Raw genomic sequence first — 17119 nt, 5'->3', positions numbered from 1 at the left:
AGACACACTAGCCGGTGCAAGAGCCTCAGTGTTGCCGCGTAAATGTCTGCAGGGGGTGCTTTAATAATTTGGTAGGAGTGGATCCCAAAGGCACAGAAGTTATTGCTAAAGAACTGGATTTTCGTAAAGCACAGAGAAGAATCTGGTTTTCCACGTAGGTCAGCTGTGGCCCTGGCCGCCTGGTTTATGGTTGTCCCTTGCTAAGCCGCCTCCTGTCCTAGTGAGGGATGGAGAAAGCACTCCCAGCCAGGCCACGCAGGGACTCGCACCTCTTCCCAATTGGCCAGGTGTGTGCTAACGATGTTTTCCCGTAGTTGGAAAGCCACCCAAACTTTGAAGAACCCTTTGGGAGCTCAAAGACCTGACACCTGAGAACATGAATCCCGGGGTAGTCATGGCGCAGGGGGCGGGGTGGGGGGGCGCTGGCCTCTCCCTTCCACAGTCCCTGAAACACTCTACCCCTCCTGTGACTCACAGTTAACCCGCCGGGGACCGTGGCCGACAAGAGCAACCTCAAGTATACAGGGAACGTTTTCACCCCACGCTTTGCCACGGCCCTGACCTCAGCCACCCTGAACCAGCCGCTCTGGCTCAACCTGAGCTACCCGCCTCCGCCCGTGTTCACAAATCACTCCGCCTTCCCACAGTATCAGGTGAGCGAGTGGGTCCCGGGCCTGGATCCCAGCTCCCAGCTCCCAGCCACCCAGGAGTGTGCCCTGCAGGGCGCCGAAATCACAAAGAGGCTCAGACTGCCTGTTTTCTTCACCGTGGCCTGCTTTACACATGGGCACGTGGGCATGCACACACACACACACGCACTCTTGAATTTTCCGTTGTCTGAAAGCCAGCTCAACTATGCTGTGTATTCCAGATCTGCTCCCGGCACAGGGCGATGGCTGGTCCTTGGGCTCCGGTGATGGGTGGTCCTTGGGCTCCAGGAACAGGGTGATAGGTGGTCCTTGGGCTCCCTGGGCTCCTGGCACAGAGTGATGGCTGCTCCTTGGGCTCCCAGCACAGGGCAATGGCTGGTCCTTGGGCTCCGGTGATGGGTGGTCCTTGGGCTCTGGGAACAGGGTGATGGTGGTCCTTGGGCTCCCTGGGCTCCCGGCACAGGGCGATGGCTGCTCCTTGGGGTCCCAGCACAGGGCAATGCTGGTCCTTGGGCTCTGGGCATAGGGTGACAGGTGGTCCTTGGGCTCCAGGAACAGAGTGATGGCTGCTCCTTGGGCTCCCAGTATAGGGTGATGGCTGTTCCTTGGGCTCCTGGCGCAGGGCAATGGCTGGTCCTTGGGTTCTGGGCATAGGGTGATGGGTGGTCCTTGGGCTCCAGGAACAGGGTGATGGTGGTTCTTGGGCTCCTTGGGTTCCTGGCACAGGGTGATGGCAGGTCCTTGGGCTCTGGGCATAGGGTGATGGGTGGTCCTTGGGCTCCGGGAACAGGGTGATGGGTGGTCCTTGGGCTCTAGGAACAGAGCAAGGGTTGGTTCTTGGGCTGCCTGGGCTCCTGGCACAGGGTGATGGCTGCTCCTTGGGCTCCCGGCATAGGGTGATGGGTGGTCCTTGGGCTCCAGGAACAGAGCAAGGGCTGGTTCTTGGGCTGCTTAGGCTCTGGGAACAGGGTGATGGTGGTCCTTGGGCTCCCTGGGCTCCCAGCACAGGGAGATGGCTGCTCTTTGGGCTCCTGGCACAGGGTGATAGCTGGCCCTTAGGCTCCCTGGGCTCCTGGCACAGGGTGATGGCTTGTTTGGGCTCCTGGTACAGGGCAATGGCTGGTCTTGGGCCCCCGGCACAGGGTGATGGCTGGCCCTTGGGCTCCCTGGGCTCCCAGCACAGGGTGGCGTCTGCTCCTTGGACTCCCGGCGCAGGGCGACAGCTGGTCCTTGGGCTCCCAGCGTAGGCTGATGGCCTTGTCCTCATTTCTGATCCACCTGCTAGGACTTCCTTTAGAGTTGGATGACGTGTGTCCTAGAGCAGTCAGGACAGTCCCAGTTTAGTTTTTATCCCAGCATAATTATCAAAAGCACCCCCCTTTCACCGTCCGGCGTCCTGGTGTGGATGCCAAACTACGTGGCCACCTTATTTCAGATGTAATAGCATCTGAGGAGCCTTAGCTGGTCTCAGTGCACATTCTCAGCCTTGGGCTCTACACTCCGGGGGCATCCGTGATCAGACACAGAGGGACGGTGAAACACGAGTAGCAGGGCTGGAAATTCTACTCACGGAGCTTCCTTATGCAGGAAAACAGAGTTTCTTTAGTTTGTCTATTTAAAGTCGGTCTCCCTTACGAGCTGCCTCCTGCTGGGCGGAAGGAGGGGAAAAAATCAAATCAACCTCCATTCTGGTTTAAGCCTTAGTCCAACTCAATGGCTTCAACAGGCCCTTCGGGTGGTGTTCTGTTTCTCCAGGAGAGGGGGGCTCAGCATCTGGGGTCCCCTGGCCTCTGCCCCGGCTCCTCTCCAGAATGGCACACAGGTGTGTGGGCCGGACACCCCAACCTGTACAGCCGGGTCCTCGGGAGCCTGCTGCCTGGCTGGCCCGGCAAGGCCTGGAGAGGACAATACACCTGCAATCCGCAGTCGCTCCTCTGTGCTCCTGCCCCTGCCGCTGTTCTGGGGGACCTGGGTCACCTCCTCTTCTACAACCAAGCGGCAAAGCCTGCGGCCCAGAAGCCCCGTGTGCAGAGGGTGGATCTTCTCGACCCCATACAGAGCCTCTCTGAGCTGATCCACCAGACTTAGCCATCCGGGAGCGTAAACAGAAGCTAAGGGAGTTGAGCAGAGCCTCCCTCTCTCTCCCTCTCATGTTTTGTTCCAAGCCTTTTTGTTAGTTTGTTTGCTAAAAAGGACGAGCGCCCTCCCTCACCTCCTGCAGGACGGAAAGCCTCCCCGTGGGGCTGTAAGGAAGCCCAACGGACGGACGGGGAGGCCGGAGCGCGTCCGTCCCGAATCTGTCCCGCACTTAGCCGGGTCCTCAGAGAAGTGCCCTTGTCCATCCGCCGCCCTCTCCTCTCGCACTCCTCGCTCCTGCGTTTCTGCGTCTGCCCCTTTGCTCTTTGGTCCTTTATTCACCTCCTCGCCGCCGACACATTCCCTTCTTCTTATGCACGTGTTGACTCATTCGCTTAAGCAATTTTAAGAACCTTGGTTCCGCCCTGACCACAGGCCGGGCACTGGCCAGGTGAGGGGGTTCGGAGAGGACGCTTAGCGCCCGGTGCACGTCGGGTGCAGATCAGAGCCGGGCGCTGAGTGCACCCCACCTCTGGAAGAGAAGTGAGCGTAGGATTTTGTGCAGTGTGAACCGATCCACTCGGTGCGCTCAGGGCTCAGCGTGTGAAGCCGTTCACGATGGCTCTGTCCACTGCTTGTGACTCGGCTTTGCAGAGGGAGTGAGGCTCTAACGTATCTGGGCACGAAGGCTGCCCCCTGACGCCTCCCGGGCTGTGATGAAGACCAGGGCAGTTTACCTCCTCCCAGCGTCTAGTGATTTCATCATCCAGCTTCAGGATGGCTCATCGGGAGGCCTGACACAATAAGAAGAAGGCAGGTTTTGGAATTGGCAGACCTGGCCTTACAGAAATCCACTGCTTTCAAGCTGTGTGGCCGTGGGCAAGCCGAAGTCTGCTAAATGCCCTGAGCCCTGGTTTCCTCACCTGTGAAATGGGCTCATAACAATCAGCAGCAGCCTCTACCTGACTTGGCTGTAAGGCTAATGGAGTCCGTGGGTGAGAAAGGCCTTTGAGAAACCTAAAGTAGGATGCAGACGTTGGTTTTTATTATCATTCAACCCTGATCTTCCTAGGAAACGGGGTCAGGGAGCTCTGCAGACCTTGAGCAGACAGAGAGGAGAAACAGGGAGCAGTCGCTCCTCGCCCCTTTTCGTGCGTGGCATCAGGAATAGAGATGAGGGCCCAAATCCAATTTACTCAGAGCTCCCCTGTGGAGTGACGTGGAGCCACGGAAGACTAAGTCTGCAGCGCCAAGGAGCCCCCGAGGCGGCCGGGCCGCTGGGCCTGGAGGAGCGCAGTGCCCGGCCAAGGAGGGAGGCTGGAAAGAGGCGCTGACCTCAGGCAAAAAAAAAAAAAGAAGAATGTTTACCTGCCCATGCCTATGATTTTACAGAATCACAGAATTGCAATTTGAGCAACCGGAAATGTCCTGAGCGTCAGTGTGCTGCGCGTGTGACAGTCGGCCCCGGAGGGAGCAAGGGTGGCGGCTGTTTGTGTCCCACGGAGGCCGGGGGCCTGGGGAGCTGGCCTCGCAGCGCAGCCCCGGCTGATGGGCAGGGAGACGGGCACGGGGACCCCACGTGGGAGCAGGCCGTGTCCCGGGCCAGCCAGGACCGAGCCCTGTGTCCCACTTCGATGTCCAGGCTCTGGCCGAGGCATGGGGAGGGGCGTGCAGGGGCCAGGCTGCGGGTGTTGCGGGGGGTGCCCTGGCCGCAGGTGCTCTGGCTGCCGGATGGACGTAGGAGCCGCCCGACCGCGGGCCGTGTGAGCGGCCTGGGTGCAGCGAGCAAGGGGAGGTTCTGGGATGGAGGGGGGAGGGGGGCACCCTGCAGGGACGCTGTGGCTTCTCCAAGGAGCCCGTGGGCCCTGAGGAAGCCCCAGGGGCACAGTGTCCGCCGTCAGCACTTTGGTGAGTGGTATGAGCTGAGCCCAGCATCTTGGGGGCAGCGTCTCTGGATTCAGAATCTTCCGGAAACACACACAGGCCCGAGGGGAGCTTTGGGCTGCATCCTCAGAGGTAACTGTGGGTTGGCAGGTGGAGGCCGCCCCAGCCGGCAGGGCTGTGATCTGTCCCCAGCCCCCGGAGCGGGTGTGTGTGCACACACGGGGGTCCGCGGCCACCCTGCATGGAGCGCTGACCAGAAGCGCGACTTCCCATTTGGCTGCGCGGCGGCTGGCGCCTAGAGTGGGGGAGCAGTGGGATCATTAGCAGGATCCTGACTCCACGCCAGGCGCTGCTTGGGGCCGTGGGGACACGCGGACTTGTCTACCTTCCTGCCTGGGCTCGTCAGGAGGTACAGCCCAGGGTGGGTGTGCACACCTGGACATGGAGCCGCGGGTACAGCTGGGGTGGGTGCACACACCTGGACACAGAGCTGCGGGTACAGCCTGGGGTGGGTGTGCACACCTGGACACGGAGCCGCGGGTACAGCCGGGGTGGGTGCACACACCTGGACACGGAGCCGCGGGTACAGCCGGGGTGGGTGCACACACCTGGACATGGAGCTGCGGGTACAGCCTGGGGTGGGTGTGCACACCTGGACACGGAGCTGCGGGTACAGCCTGGGGTGGGTGCGCACACGAGGACAGGGAGCCGCGAACACCTGAGAGCGCCCGTGCCGACGTGCTTACAAGCACGTGGATGGCGACCCACACTCCCGTGCACACACACAGACGTGCATTGATGCCCACGTCGCGGGGCAGGATGGAGTTTGGGGCAAGGCCCTTAGGTCTAGGCAGCGGCCGAGAGAACTCGCCCCTTCACGGGCCTCACGGTGGGGACGCAGGTAAATCTGTAGCCGTGGGGAGAGAAGCGCAGAGATGCGAGGGGGCCTTCCCGAGGCGACGGGCCGCCCGGAGGGCAGAGCTGGGACTCTCGAGGTGGGGGGGCCACCGAGAAGGCTCCGCCTGGCGGCTGGGGGAGCTGCTCCGTGGGCCTCGGGGCCCGGGCCGTGCTTGCCCAGAGTGCGGCCGCCCCCCTGCCTGGCCGCGGGCCCTGGAGCGGCGTGGGGCCGGCCGTGCTGAGCGCGCCTCTCTCCGCAGGGCCTGTACCCGCCGCGCGCAGCCAGGATGCCCTGTCAGCAGCCCCCGCAGCCCCCGCTGGGCTGCTCCTCCCGGCAGGTGAGTAGGCCGCGTCCCCAGCCCTGCCCGGCTCCACACGGCCTTGCGCCCGGAGGACACTGTGTCCTGCGACGGGCCTGCGGGCCACTCTCTGTGCTCGTCGCCTGCCCTGGGCCCCCCATCGACCCACCCGTATCGGGGCTCCACCCATGCGAACGTCCCAGCCCCCCAGGGGGCGGCTCGGCACTCACAGCACGGGGCCCAGGGAGACAGAGGCCTTGTCAGGGTCACCGAGTCACCGTAGGAGCCAGCTTGTGCGGTGGCCACCGGCGGCCTCGGCATCTCAGGGACTTCCAACAATAAATGAGAGGTTTTCAGCCACAGCTCCCTGGGCTGGTTGCGCTGGGCTGGGATTGGGTTCGAGGCTGTGTCATGTGCTCCCCCTTGGGGAGCTTGCTGGACCCATGGCAGCTGTTGCTCCTGCCATGTAGACAGGAGTGGGGGGGGGGGGGAGCAGAGCCCCTGCTGCTGGGGCCTGGGCTTGGTGCTAGCGCCTGGCAACCCGCACCCGCCTTCCGTGGCCCAGGAAAGCCGCACGGTGTGGCCCAGCTGCGGCCAGCTGCAGAGTCACCCCCTTTCCCGTCAGTGTGTTTTTCAAATACAAGCCGTCTGGTCACACCGAAGTCACAGGCAGGCCGTGGAGGCAGTCCCGGTGCATGTGGGCCCCAAGCAGCGCCCGGGCCGGAAGCGCAGTAAAAATCAAATTACTGGCTGGTTCATCTGCAACTGAGACTTGATCGCACGCGCGTCTTGTCTGTGGGCTGCTCGGCCGAGTGCCCCACCCCCCCCACGTCCAGGAGTGGACTCCAGCACGGAAACTGCAGGATGGGGGGCGGCCTCGGCCTCGGGTCCGGCTGCAGGGCCCCAGCCAGCGTGGCTCCACCGCGGGTGGACAGACCCCCACACTCAGACTCACCGTCTGGGGGCCTCCTCCTGCCCGGCAGGGAGCAAACCGCACCTCTGACCTGAGCTGTGTTGGAATGTTCCAGAAAGCAGAGAAGAGCCCGGAGGCCCGGGGCTGCTCGTGTCGCAGTGAGGGCTCTGCGTCCTCGGGGAGTGCGGAGCTGAGGCCCAGCCTGGCCCTGGGAGCCTCAGCAGTCACCCCTACCCGGCCCACAGAGAGTGACCCCGGCTCGGGGAGAGGGGGGCCCGACGGCCCCATGCAAGTGCCCGCGTCTGTCTGAGAAAGCGCTGGAGGCCCTTGGTTCCAAACAGAGACAAACCACCCTGGAGAGGCGGCCCTGTCGCCGGTTCCCGCAGGGTCCTTCCGGCCGAATCTATCTACACACACTTTACACGAATGTAGCTTTCCGGGCATGTGGCTCTGTCACTGCCGTTGCCGGCGAAGCGCATCCTGGAGACGATTCCAGAGCCGTGCATGCTGCATCACGGGGTTCACCCGCTGTGTGCGGTTGGGGACACGTCCCCCAGGATGCCCGCGGGAGCCCCCGGGCATCCCCCTGCGCGGTCCTCGGACCATCCCACCTCCCAGGAGACCCGGGGGGGCCTCCCTGCCCGTCCGCCAAGGCACCCGTCCCCGGGGGGGGCCCGTCCTGGCCTCTCTCTGTGAGCTCTTGGCTCTTTGTCATGGTCCGCGCGTCATCTTGGGCGTTTGGGGGCCCACGTCCAGCATCCGCGAGTCCTACCTGCAGCCTGGGGTAGGAGGGGGCTCAGCGGGAGCAATCGCACGGGCCCCGGGCCCGCGTGGGCCTTAGGGGTCCGACTGCAAGTCACGCCCGTGGAGCCCATGGAGCCCGTGGAGCGCTTACCTGCAAGGTCCGAGCTCCTGAGCCGCCTCCTCCGTCTCTGGCTCGTGCTCCCGCCGCCCAAGCTCCGGGGCTGGAAGGAGAGAAGCCGCACGGGCCTGGCACGGCCTGAGCCCTCCAGAAGCCCCAGCCTTTGCGATCTTTTTTTTTTTTTTTTTTTTTTAAATTAGAGAAGGATCCGCAGGGTGAGAGAGGGCTGTCACTGTGCTGGGTCCCCGGGCGGCTTGGACACCGGACTCTTGCTTTTAAAGACGACGTCCAGAAGTTTCCCTCGCTTTGACTGCAGCTCCCTTCAGCGTGCGGGAGGACGGATGTCACCCCGTACAGGAGAGGGTCTTCTGACGTTTGTAGAATACAGTGCCTGCAACGTAACGAGCTCCCCATCATTGCAGGGATTCAAGCGGACCCTGAGTGGCCTCTTCTTTGCCCTCTCCCCTCCTTTTTTCTCGTGCTCCTTCATTTAACGCATGTTTATGGAGCAGCTTATTTGGCCCAGCCCCGTCCCAGGGCCGAGAAGACGACGCTCGATGAGACCGCCGGGGCCCCGGCTCTTGGTGGAGGTCGGATCCGGGGGGCGGGGGGCGGGGGCTGAGCTCTATGGAGCCTGGATCCCGCTGTACGACGCTGCCGCTGGCCCCAGGCGGCCACCTCAACCCACACCGGTTACCGTGAGCGTGCACCTTCAGCTCCTCGCCCTTTGCGGCAGCCGCAGCTCAAGTGGCCGCAAGTCTCCGCTGGTGGGTGGTGGCCCAAGTACCGGGGGGCTGGGTCGAAGCCGGGGCTGTAGAAATCTCAACAGACCTTTTTTTTTTTTTTTTTTTTTTTTAGGTAAAAATGAATGAGGGCTCTCAGGGGCAGCTATTGGCAGGGGATGGGGTGGGGAGGGCAGCGCAGAGAACGGAAATAAAGTCCATTTGCTGTTCATCAGGCTGCTGTCGGCCGACTCGGTGTCCGTGCCGCGGAGGGAGCGTTCGCCCTCCTGCCAACGGGGAAACTGAGGCCCGGGTGACCTGGGCACCTTGGCAGCCAGGCGCAGGGGGAGGCTCGGGCTTCGCCACAGTCCTCGCAGGGCCTCCCGCACGCCCGCCGCTCCGGGGTTAAGGCTGGGGGGTCTGAGCGAGGCCCCGGAGGTTCGGAAGCAGCGGGCTCTGGTGGACGCGGCCCCTCTCGTCTGTGACCTGCAGGTGACGCCGTACAGCCCACAGCAGGTGGGACAGCAGGTGTTCCGCTCTTCCTACGCCCCCCTGCTGAGCTACATCCCCTTCGTCCAGCCCGGCTACCCGCACCCTCAGAGGACACCTCCAAAGCTGTGCAGCCATCCCCGCGACCCTTCCCCGATGGCGGGAGACGGGCCACAGTACGTGGTCCCCCAGGCGTACGGGTGAGTCCTCAGCCCCCTCCTCGGGTGCACCTCGCTCGCGGGAAGCTACAGGGCCGGGAGGGGAGCTGGTTCTCGCGTTGCAGGGTCCTGGGGAGGGAGGGGCCCTGGCCTGTCCCCAGCCATGGGTGCCGGAGGGAGCTGGTGCACAGGCCAGGCTGCTCAGGGCCACGGGCCCACGGGATCCTAGCCACGCGGCCGTGGACGTGGGCACTCGGCCTGCAGCGGGGCCGGCAGTGGAGCAGGACCCATCTGCTGAGGCCCCGAGGCCCGTTTGCTGGGCTCCCTGCGTCGCGGGGGACCCTGAGCTCCCTCGCAGGCCAGTCGCCCCCACATCCTGCGGAGGGTGTAGCAGGCCCAGCAGCGGGGGCAGGGCTTCGCGGGTGATGCAAACCTCGACACACACTTTCCACGACGGCTGTTGTCCTAAATGAAAGGCCGGCGGTCGCCCACTCGCACCTGCAAACCTTCAGCTCATATTTGAGGCCGGGAGGAGGGCGGGACCTGGGGTCCCCCTGGGGACCCCAGTCCCCACACACCCTGGGGAGGCGTGTCTAATCTTGGGAAACTCCGCTGCCGGGATTAGGGCCGTTGGTCCCCAGCCTTCCACGTCCCCGCACAGACCCCCGCTGTGGTGCCCCCCAGGCACCCCCAGACCCTCACCCTCTCAGTCCTGCGTCTTGTAAAAGGACGATACGTTAGCGAGAGGTTTCTGTGGTCAGGATGCTTGGGAAGAGCTGAGGGAAACACAGGTGAATGGGTTTCTTACCCATCGGGGCCCTCAGATGGCTTCATTGCTGAAGTGTCTGGGAAATGTTCCTGGGGTGGGGTCGGTGGCCTCACCTGAGCCCCAAATCCACAGCCCATTTTCTTTCTCCTTTTCTCTTTTTCCTCCCTCCTTCCTCCCTCCCCATCTTTTCTGCTTCTCCTACCGCAGACGAGGGTGCATGTCATCTGCACCCCCTGCCCCCCAAGCTCTGTGTCGGGTCCTGTGGTTGATGGGGATGTAGCCTGCAGGGAACCCACAGCGGACTAGGACGAGGTTCCTCCCTTCAGAGACTGAGTGGCTGAGATGTGGGGAGCACCCCGGGGCCCGGGGCGGTGGCATGACCCGCTGTTTGGGGGGGGGGGTGGGCCTGCGAGGCCCCAGGGAGCAGCCGTGGGAGGAGGGGAGGGGGGTGCAGCCCTCACACGGACGGACACAAGCATGAGGCTGGGGCAGCAGAGGTGTGTGCTTGAAGTATTTGATTTACCCCTAAAAAGGTGGAAAATAGGATTAGAAAGGGAGGTTGGGTTTGGGTGTTAAACGCTCTGACTGGGAGGCCCGGGGCCTGCAGCCTGGTGCACCCTGGGTGGCGCAGCGGTTTAGCGCCTGCCTTTGGCCCAGGGCGCGATCCTGGAAACCTGGGATCGAATCTCATGTCGGGCTCCCGGTGCATGGAGCCTGCTTCTCCCTCTGCCTATGTCTCTGCCTCTCTCTCTCTCTCTCTCTCCCCCATCCTCTCTCTCTGTGTGACTATCATAAATAAATAAAAATTTAATAAATAAAAATTTAAAAAAAAAAAAAAAGCACCACCGCGGGGAAGGAGGGGAGGAGGGCCCCCACCCGGGCCCTGGCTGCGGGCAGAGATGCTGGGCGCTGGAGGATGGTGCCATGGGGGAGGCATAGTCGGCAGGGTGGGCGGTGGCCGAAGGGGCTGGGGACGCCAGGGAAGGGGCGCGGCGCAGGCCGCATGCTCCCCCAAGAGCATGACTGGTCGTGGGCAGCGCTTCCTGGAGGGAAGGAAGGAGCGAGGCAAAAGGCCTTCTTGGTCTCCTTCACGGGGAGCAATAAGGCAGCAGGAAAGGAAGGCAGGGGCCGGGGGAGGACGGAGAATGAGGGAGGGCCACCTCCGGAGCTGGGTCTGAATGAAGCGACAGGTACATAGGGGAGCTGTGCGTCGGGGTAGTGGCCCCGAGGTGGGAGGTGGGCCTGCAGCCGGAGCCCTGGAGGGGGGGGGAGGAGGGGGAGTGGCCGCGGGAGCAGGGGCAGCAGGGCCTGGGGGGCACGGCCAGGCGTCGGGTCAGGCCCTGGGGAGCTGGTGAAACTTCCCCGGGTGGGGGTGAGGTGGCCTGCACCGAGTCTGCACCAGGAGCGGGGCTCAGGCAGGGGCGCAGGCCTACCCCGCTGGGCTGCTGTAGGGGGGCGGGGCATGGGGGGCAGAGGAGGAGGCATTTCCTGGAGGATGTGGGGGGAGCAGGGCTGGGGGAACCACTAGAGGCCATTGGGGGGACGGGGGATGAGGGCGTCGGGGATGGTGTGGCGGGGGGACGGGCAGGGGCAGGGGAGAGGCCGGTGGGAGGAGCAGGGCTCCGGGGATGAGGCGGCCCCCCTACCCCTCCTGGCCTCTCTCTGTGAGCTCTTGGCTCTTTGTCATGGTCCAACACCCCCTACCCCCGCTTCCATACCCCCTTTGCCCCCCTATTCCCTCCTCCCCCACTCCCTCCAGCTCCTCCTCTCCCACCCCTCCCCCTCCTCCTCTGCTCCCCCCCCCCCCCCCCCCCCCCCCCCCGCTCCTCCTGTCCTCTTCCCTCCCTTGCCTCTCCCCCGCCCCCTCACCCCCTCCCTTCCCACTCACCTTCCCCCCTCCCTGCCCCATCCATTACCATGCCCTTACCTCCCACACATAACAAGCTCGAGGGTGAAAGGAGCACAGGTCCTAGTGGCACAGGCAGTGCCAGCGGGGAGGCTGCTGCCGGCAACCATGCCCCAGGCCAGGGCGCTGGTGCTCTTCCTCCAGGAAGCCTTCCCTGATGCCCCTCGCCCCCAGGACCCCCGGCTCCCTCTGACACTCTGGCGAGTGTCGTGTGCAGACCAGGCCCCGGGCAGGTGAGCCCCCCAGAGCATCCCCCACCCCCCCGCCGGGTGGCCTGGCTGCGCGGGGACGTGGCATCAGCGGTCAGGCGTGTCCCCAGTGATTCATTACCGATGGTTATTAGGCTGAGGTGCGGGTTCCAGTTTTTGTTTCATAAACCAGCACAGAATCCGGGGCGTCCTGGCCCGACCTGAGTCTCCATCAGTTCCTTTGAGTGTGAGTTTGGGGCAGAGGGAGGAAGGGCTGGGGGTGAGGAGGGGGGCGCCAGCAGAGGCCCCTCCTCGTGCCAGGTCCTGGGCTGCACACCAGGCGGATATCGTCCCCGCTCTCTTGGGATTTACTTAATGAAAAGCGAATCAAACTAACCCGAAGCCCAGCTTGCCCCAGCCCCTCAGGGCGCCGGTTTGTTCCCATCGCTTCTTCCCTCCCTCACCCTCTCTCCCCCCCCCCCTTTTTTTTCTTTTTTCTTTCATTAATTCGCGATTGTCTCCTGCTCTGAGCACCAGCCGCAGGAAGGCCCGAGAACCCCGGGGTCAGACTCCGTGTGGCCGGGTGCCCTGCTGCGGTGTGTACGGAGCCCGGCTCCCCTGTGGACGGGACAGGACGAAATTGCTGTAGGGCCGTGCGAGTAGCTGGTCCCATGGGGCAAGGTCAGGCCGAGTCACGGGGGAGCTGCCGTTGGGGCCCCCATGAGGCGTGAGCAGCCCTGGAGCCCAGGCAGAGTGGGGGTGGGCAGGTGTCATCTTTCCCCGCGGGAAGGTGCGCCTCTCAAATGCCTTCCCTGGGGGGCCTGGCAGGGGTCAGGGTGCTTGGGCTCAGGTGCTAAAATAGGGAAACGGGTTCAGCTTAGCACCCATAAGGGGACAGGCAGCCCCGGGACCGTGCAGACTCTGGGGCTCACCCTGGGACCCGACCCTGAGTCCCGTGATGCTGGGGACCCCCTGGGGGACACACGTGTCTTCCCGGGCAGGTCGAAGGGCTGGCGAGGTGCTCAGGTGCAGACAGGCCCCCTGTTGTGCGGTCCTGGAGATGGGGACAGCGCTGGGCCCAAGGAGGCAGTCCCTGCAGCCCGCTAGGCCCTCTCGGATCTAAGGAAGTGGCCTTGGAAGCTCTTAACTGTCCTCCAGTTGTATCCTTACAGTATTTTATTTTCCCAGAGCCAAAGCTTTTTTTTTTTTTTTTTTTTTAATGATGCTGAGCATTTAGCCTCCAAGCCTGTCACAGCCTTCCCGGTCCCCGACAGCCATAAGACAACGCACTTCTTCTCCCAATATCTCCGCCAACCCCAGGAGTCCCGTCATGAGGTCCGTCTTCTCTCTCTTCCAGGTTCGGCTCGACGGCTGGCGGGCCCCTGGTGAACAGCCCCTATTTTTCCTCTGGTGGGAATGGCATAAACTTTTAGACGATCTTCTCTCCTCCCTCCTCTTACCTTAGCCCTCAGATCGGGGCTGAGGGCTCTGGAACTCCGGGTTCTGTAATCGCGTGGCCGGGGGTTTGGAAAACCAAAGTTCCGACCAGGTCACAGACAGAAAACGGCAAGACCAGGCTCATCTCTTGACCACCTGTGTCACACACCCCGCACCCCACACACACGCCTCCCTCGCACCCGTACCCCCGCCCCCCACTTGACCACATATGCACCTGTATTTAGCTGACATGAGTGATTTTTGTTTCTGTTGTTGGTAAAATAGAAGTAAGACGCTTAATTTTAGAAAGTTTGTATTTTATGATAAAAGTGTGAGCTGCTTGAAACGGAATGTGCCTGTGTATTTTTGTCACACTTTGTGTCATCTTCACTGCTCATTTCCCCACGCACGACATACAGCGTTGACCCAGGACGTGACAGGAGACCACGGGCTGGAGCCCTCGTGGCGGCGCTGCTGTCTAAATATGAGCCCCCGGGGCAGGGGTGGGGGGAGGCCATAACCGCCAGGGCTGAGCTGCTCTCTCCTGTGAGAGCTGCTCTCTCTCCCACTCGATTCTCAACCTCCGGGTTCATGCATCTTAGGAGCGGACTGAGCAGAGCACCCTCCTCAGGCGGTTGTTTTACAGGAAAAGCCTCTCTTGCACGCGAGATGGGGAAATGTGACCTGGAAATCCATTTCGGAAGCAAGCGTGCCTGTGGTAGACGCCGGGCAGGGACGGTGCGCCGGCGCCCAGCTCCGGGCCGGCCTCCAAGCCACACGAGCGGGCACTGCTCACTCATCCATCTCGATTAGCTTTTACCAGCGACTTGACTAAGGGCGTTGGGAGCCTCCTGACCACATGCGTGGAGGACACAAATCTGGGGACAGGAGTCACCTCGGTGGGGACCGCGCATGTACTGAACTCCCCTGTACCCCTGCAGCTGCCCGGAGCTGGGACAAAGCCAGAGTGGCTCTCCCCATGGTGGTCCCGCCAGCCATCACTGACCAGGGTGGTCCGGGAGGTGACACCCGCATGCCATCCTTCAGCAGACTCCAACAAGTTCAAATTAAACAGGATACTGTAAGGACCTACTCTTGGGGAAAAAAAAATGAGCTATGCACAGAAAAGATAGACCGACACTATCAGTTCTAAGTTGCTCTATTGCCGATCCGATTAGTTATGTGACGGCTCACCGCCTACCCTGGCTGAGTCCAATCCTGGTAGCAGTGACAGGCTGAGGGCTGGAAATCCCTGATGTCCCAGGGCAGGCTGTGGCTCCGTGCCCACGAGAGCCTTTCTCCTGCCCTCACATCATGAGGCCATTGGCCTCACTGGCCTCTCCTGGGAACCTGGAAATTAATTTCTCTTCTAAGTTCTCTTAAGACTCAGGCCCTCTTCCTTTCTCCACGGTCTAAGTCTGGGATGCTCCCCAAGTTCTTCAGCCCCTGCCCCTAAGGCCGGACCCTGTTTCTAGTATATCTTTTTTTTTTTTTTATTTGACTAACAATCTAGATTCTCCATGGACTCTAAGAAACATTAGTCCCCTAGGATTCTGACAAATTCAGGAGCACTTTTCTTTCCTGAGGGGCTTCCTCACATTGTATCTCCAGGTATGAACCCCAGGCTGGACCATACCTTACTACTTTCTCTTGATCTCAGGCTTTTCGGAGGCAGGAGAGAGTAAGAGAAAAAAACATTGATTTTTTTTTTTTCTTTGGCCAGACCTGGGTTCTAAGCCACTTTCCAACACTGACCTTGGGTCGAGAACTTAACCTCTTTCAACTTAGGCTTTATTAATGGTAATGTTAAGAGTTGAGAGGATTAAAAGATCATGTGGGCTTAATATAAGTTTAATCTCTACTTAATGCAGACTTGTGGTTCTACAATGGTGGAGTGAAGACGTTTCTGTCCCTCTTAAAATTGGCCCTCAAATAGCAAGGAGAGCAAGAAAACCTATGCAAACTCCTTTCTCAGTGAAACTAGGAGAAGCCAGCAACCCTCCCACCCCCATCCACTATATAAGAAGGCAGAAACGGGATGGAGGAAGAGTAAGCGCCTCAGTGGAGCAGGGGAGGATTGTGTTGACGAGCCCACTGAAGGAGAACGATCAACAAGGAGCAAACAATTTCCTCCTGCCAAATCCTAAAGGTCTCAGGAGGTGCCCGTGCTGGACGCCATGGAAGGAGATGGTTCAAAGGGAGGCCATGAGGTAAGAGGTAGCTTCTATCCTGGACCCACACAGTGAGGGGCCACGGGCAGTTCTATAGAAGACAGAAGGCTGGGGAACACTTGGAGAACATGCATAAGGATCGTGGAGCTGAGAGTCCAGGTTGAAAATGGGGATTAAGTGAAATACACGTATATATCCAGTGGCGCCGCTAAGTTTTAACCAAGAGGTAGGAGTCTGGAGGGTCCTCTGGAAAAACTGAACTGCCCCAAAGGCATTTGAGGGTACCAGTGAAAATCACCCTATGATTATGCCCATTACAAAGAGCTGCCAATCAACTTTCAAAGACCTGAGTCTTAACAGGAATGGACAAACTTCAATAAGAAAGAAATGGATCAAAACAAAGGTAAAAAAGGAACCAAAAAAAAAAAAAAAAAAGACAGACCATAATACTCTCAGGGAGATAAGATAGTACATTTAAAAAAATAAGACAATATGCCATACACTTATTTTTAAAAATCCGAACAAGAAAGTGCTTTTGAAATTAAAACAGTGATAGTTGATGTTTTTCAGTGAAGAGAGTTGGAAGCTAACATCAGAGAGATCTCATGGAAAAGAGAACTAAAAAAAGACACGGGATGGATTATAGGAGATAAAACATGGGAAAATGAGAGGATCAGTCCAGGACACCAGCAATCCACCTAATAAGAGTTCTAGGCACAATAGCAACAATAAGGGGAGGGTAGTACTAAACACACACACACACACACACACACACACACATAAACAAACAAAAAGACAGGGAAATTTCCCAAATATAATGGTCCCAGACCAGTGCTGAAAAAAAAATGAATTAAAAAAAGAATCTCTCCCAAGACATTTCCCTGTAAAATTTCAGAATATTAGGGATCAAGGCAGGATGCCAATAACTGCAGAGAACCTCACTCACATACAAATGTGCAAGAATCAGGAAGGCATCAGATTTCTCAACAGTAACCCGGTGAACCTAAAGGATCCCAGGACAAAGCTGTCATCACTTTGATCGGAAATGATTTTTGACCTGGAATTTTAAAACTCAATTTTTATCTGTACGGGTATAGAATGGAGGTGTTTTTAGACATGCAAAGTCTCAAAAAAATGTTGCCTCCTTGCATGCTTGTCAACAAATTAAGGGAGGGTGTGCTCGGCTAAGACAAGCAGATAGGCCAAGAAAGAGGATCCGGAATCTGGAAGCAGATATTCAACAGAACGTGAGCAGGAGGGAGGCTAAGGAGGCATCCCAGGTAGTGAGAGAGGAAGGGCTCAGCTCAGAACCGGGGAAACCACCACCACCACTGCCGGGCCAGGCAGCAGCAGGAAGCTGGAGACCTAAGACAGCAGGTATATCCATGGGGGCCCAGGCGGCTGGAGGAAAAGAAAACAGATTATCCCAACGGAGTTGACTGCATAGAAACTTGTACTGAGAGTTGTTTTATAGTGGTTGGTGGGGGTGGGAAGACTTTAGCTGTAAATTCAAGTGAAAAATGCAACAACTGTTAACTTGGCAGCAGACAATATTTACACGGTCATAAACAATAAAAAGCCCAAATATAGACCTTACCAAAACTTGTGTTATAACTGCCGTGGAAGGATGGAGGTGAAGAGAGAGGTGCAGCTAAAGCTAAGCTCCTCAGTTGCTGCAAGAGAAAGTCGGTATGTGGT

The 17119-nt window shown here is 59.9% G+C and overlaps 1 protein-coding gene across 7 annotated transcripts in view; it reads left to right on the top strand.

Annotated features, from left to right (window-relative positions):
- C13H1orf94 (chromosome 13 C1orf94 homolog) overlaps window positions 1-16905 on the top strand; it is a 39504-nt gene extending 22599 nt beyond the window's left edge. For 2 of the 7 annotated variants that reach the window (XM_072772029.1, XM_072772030.1), the window contains exons 5-9: window positions 159-287; window positions 478-653; window positions 5768-5845; window positions 8796-8992; window positions 15122-16905. In XM_072772029.1, the coding sequence (XP_072628130.1) occupies window positions 159-287; window positions 478-653; window positions 5768-5845; window positions 8796-8992; window positions 15122-15464 (923 nt within the window). In that variant the 3' untranslated portion in view covers window positions 15465-16905. Of the gene's footprint in view, window positions 1-158; window positions 288-477; window positions 654-5767; window positions 5846-8795; window positions 8993-9926; window positions 10086-13170; window positions 13597-15121 lie in introns of those variants that run through there. The other 5 variants (XM_072772033.1, XM_072772034.1, XM_072772032.1 and 2 more) reach the window with 5 other exon arrangements.
- The last annotated feature ends 214 nt before the right edge of the window (window positions 16906-17119 follow it).

This window comes from Canis lupus, chromosome 13 (genome assembly GCF_048164855.1).
Source record: "Canis lupus baileyi chromosome 13, mCanLup2.hap1, whole genome shotgun sequence".
NCBI lineage: Eukaryota > Metazoa > Chordata > Mammalia > Carnivora > Canidae > Canis > Canis lupus.
This window is presented reverse-complemented; position numbering and strand designations above follow the sequence as displayed.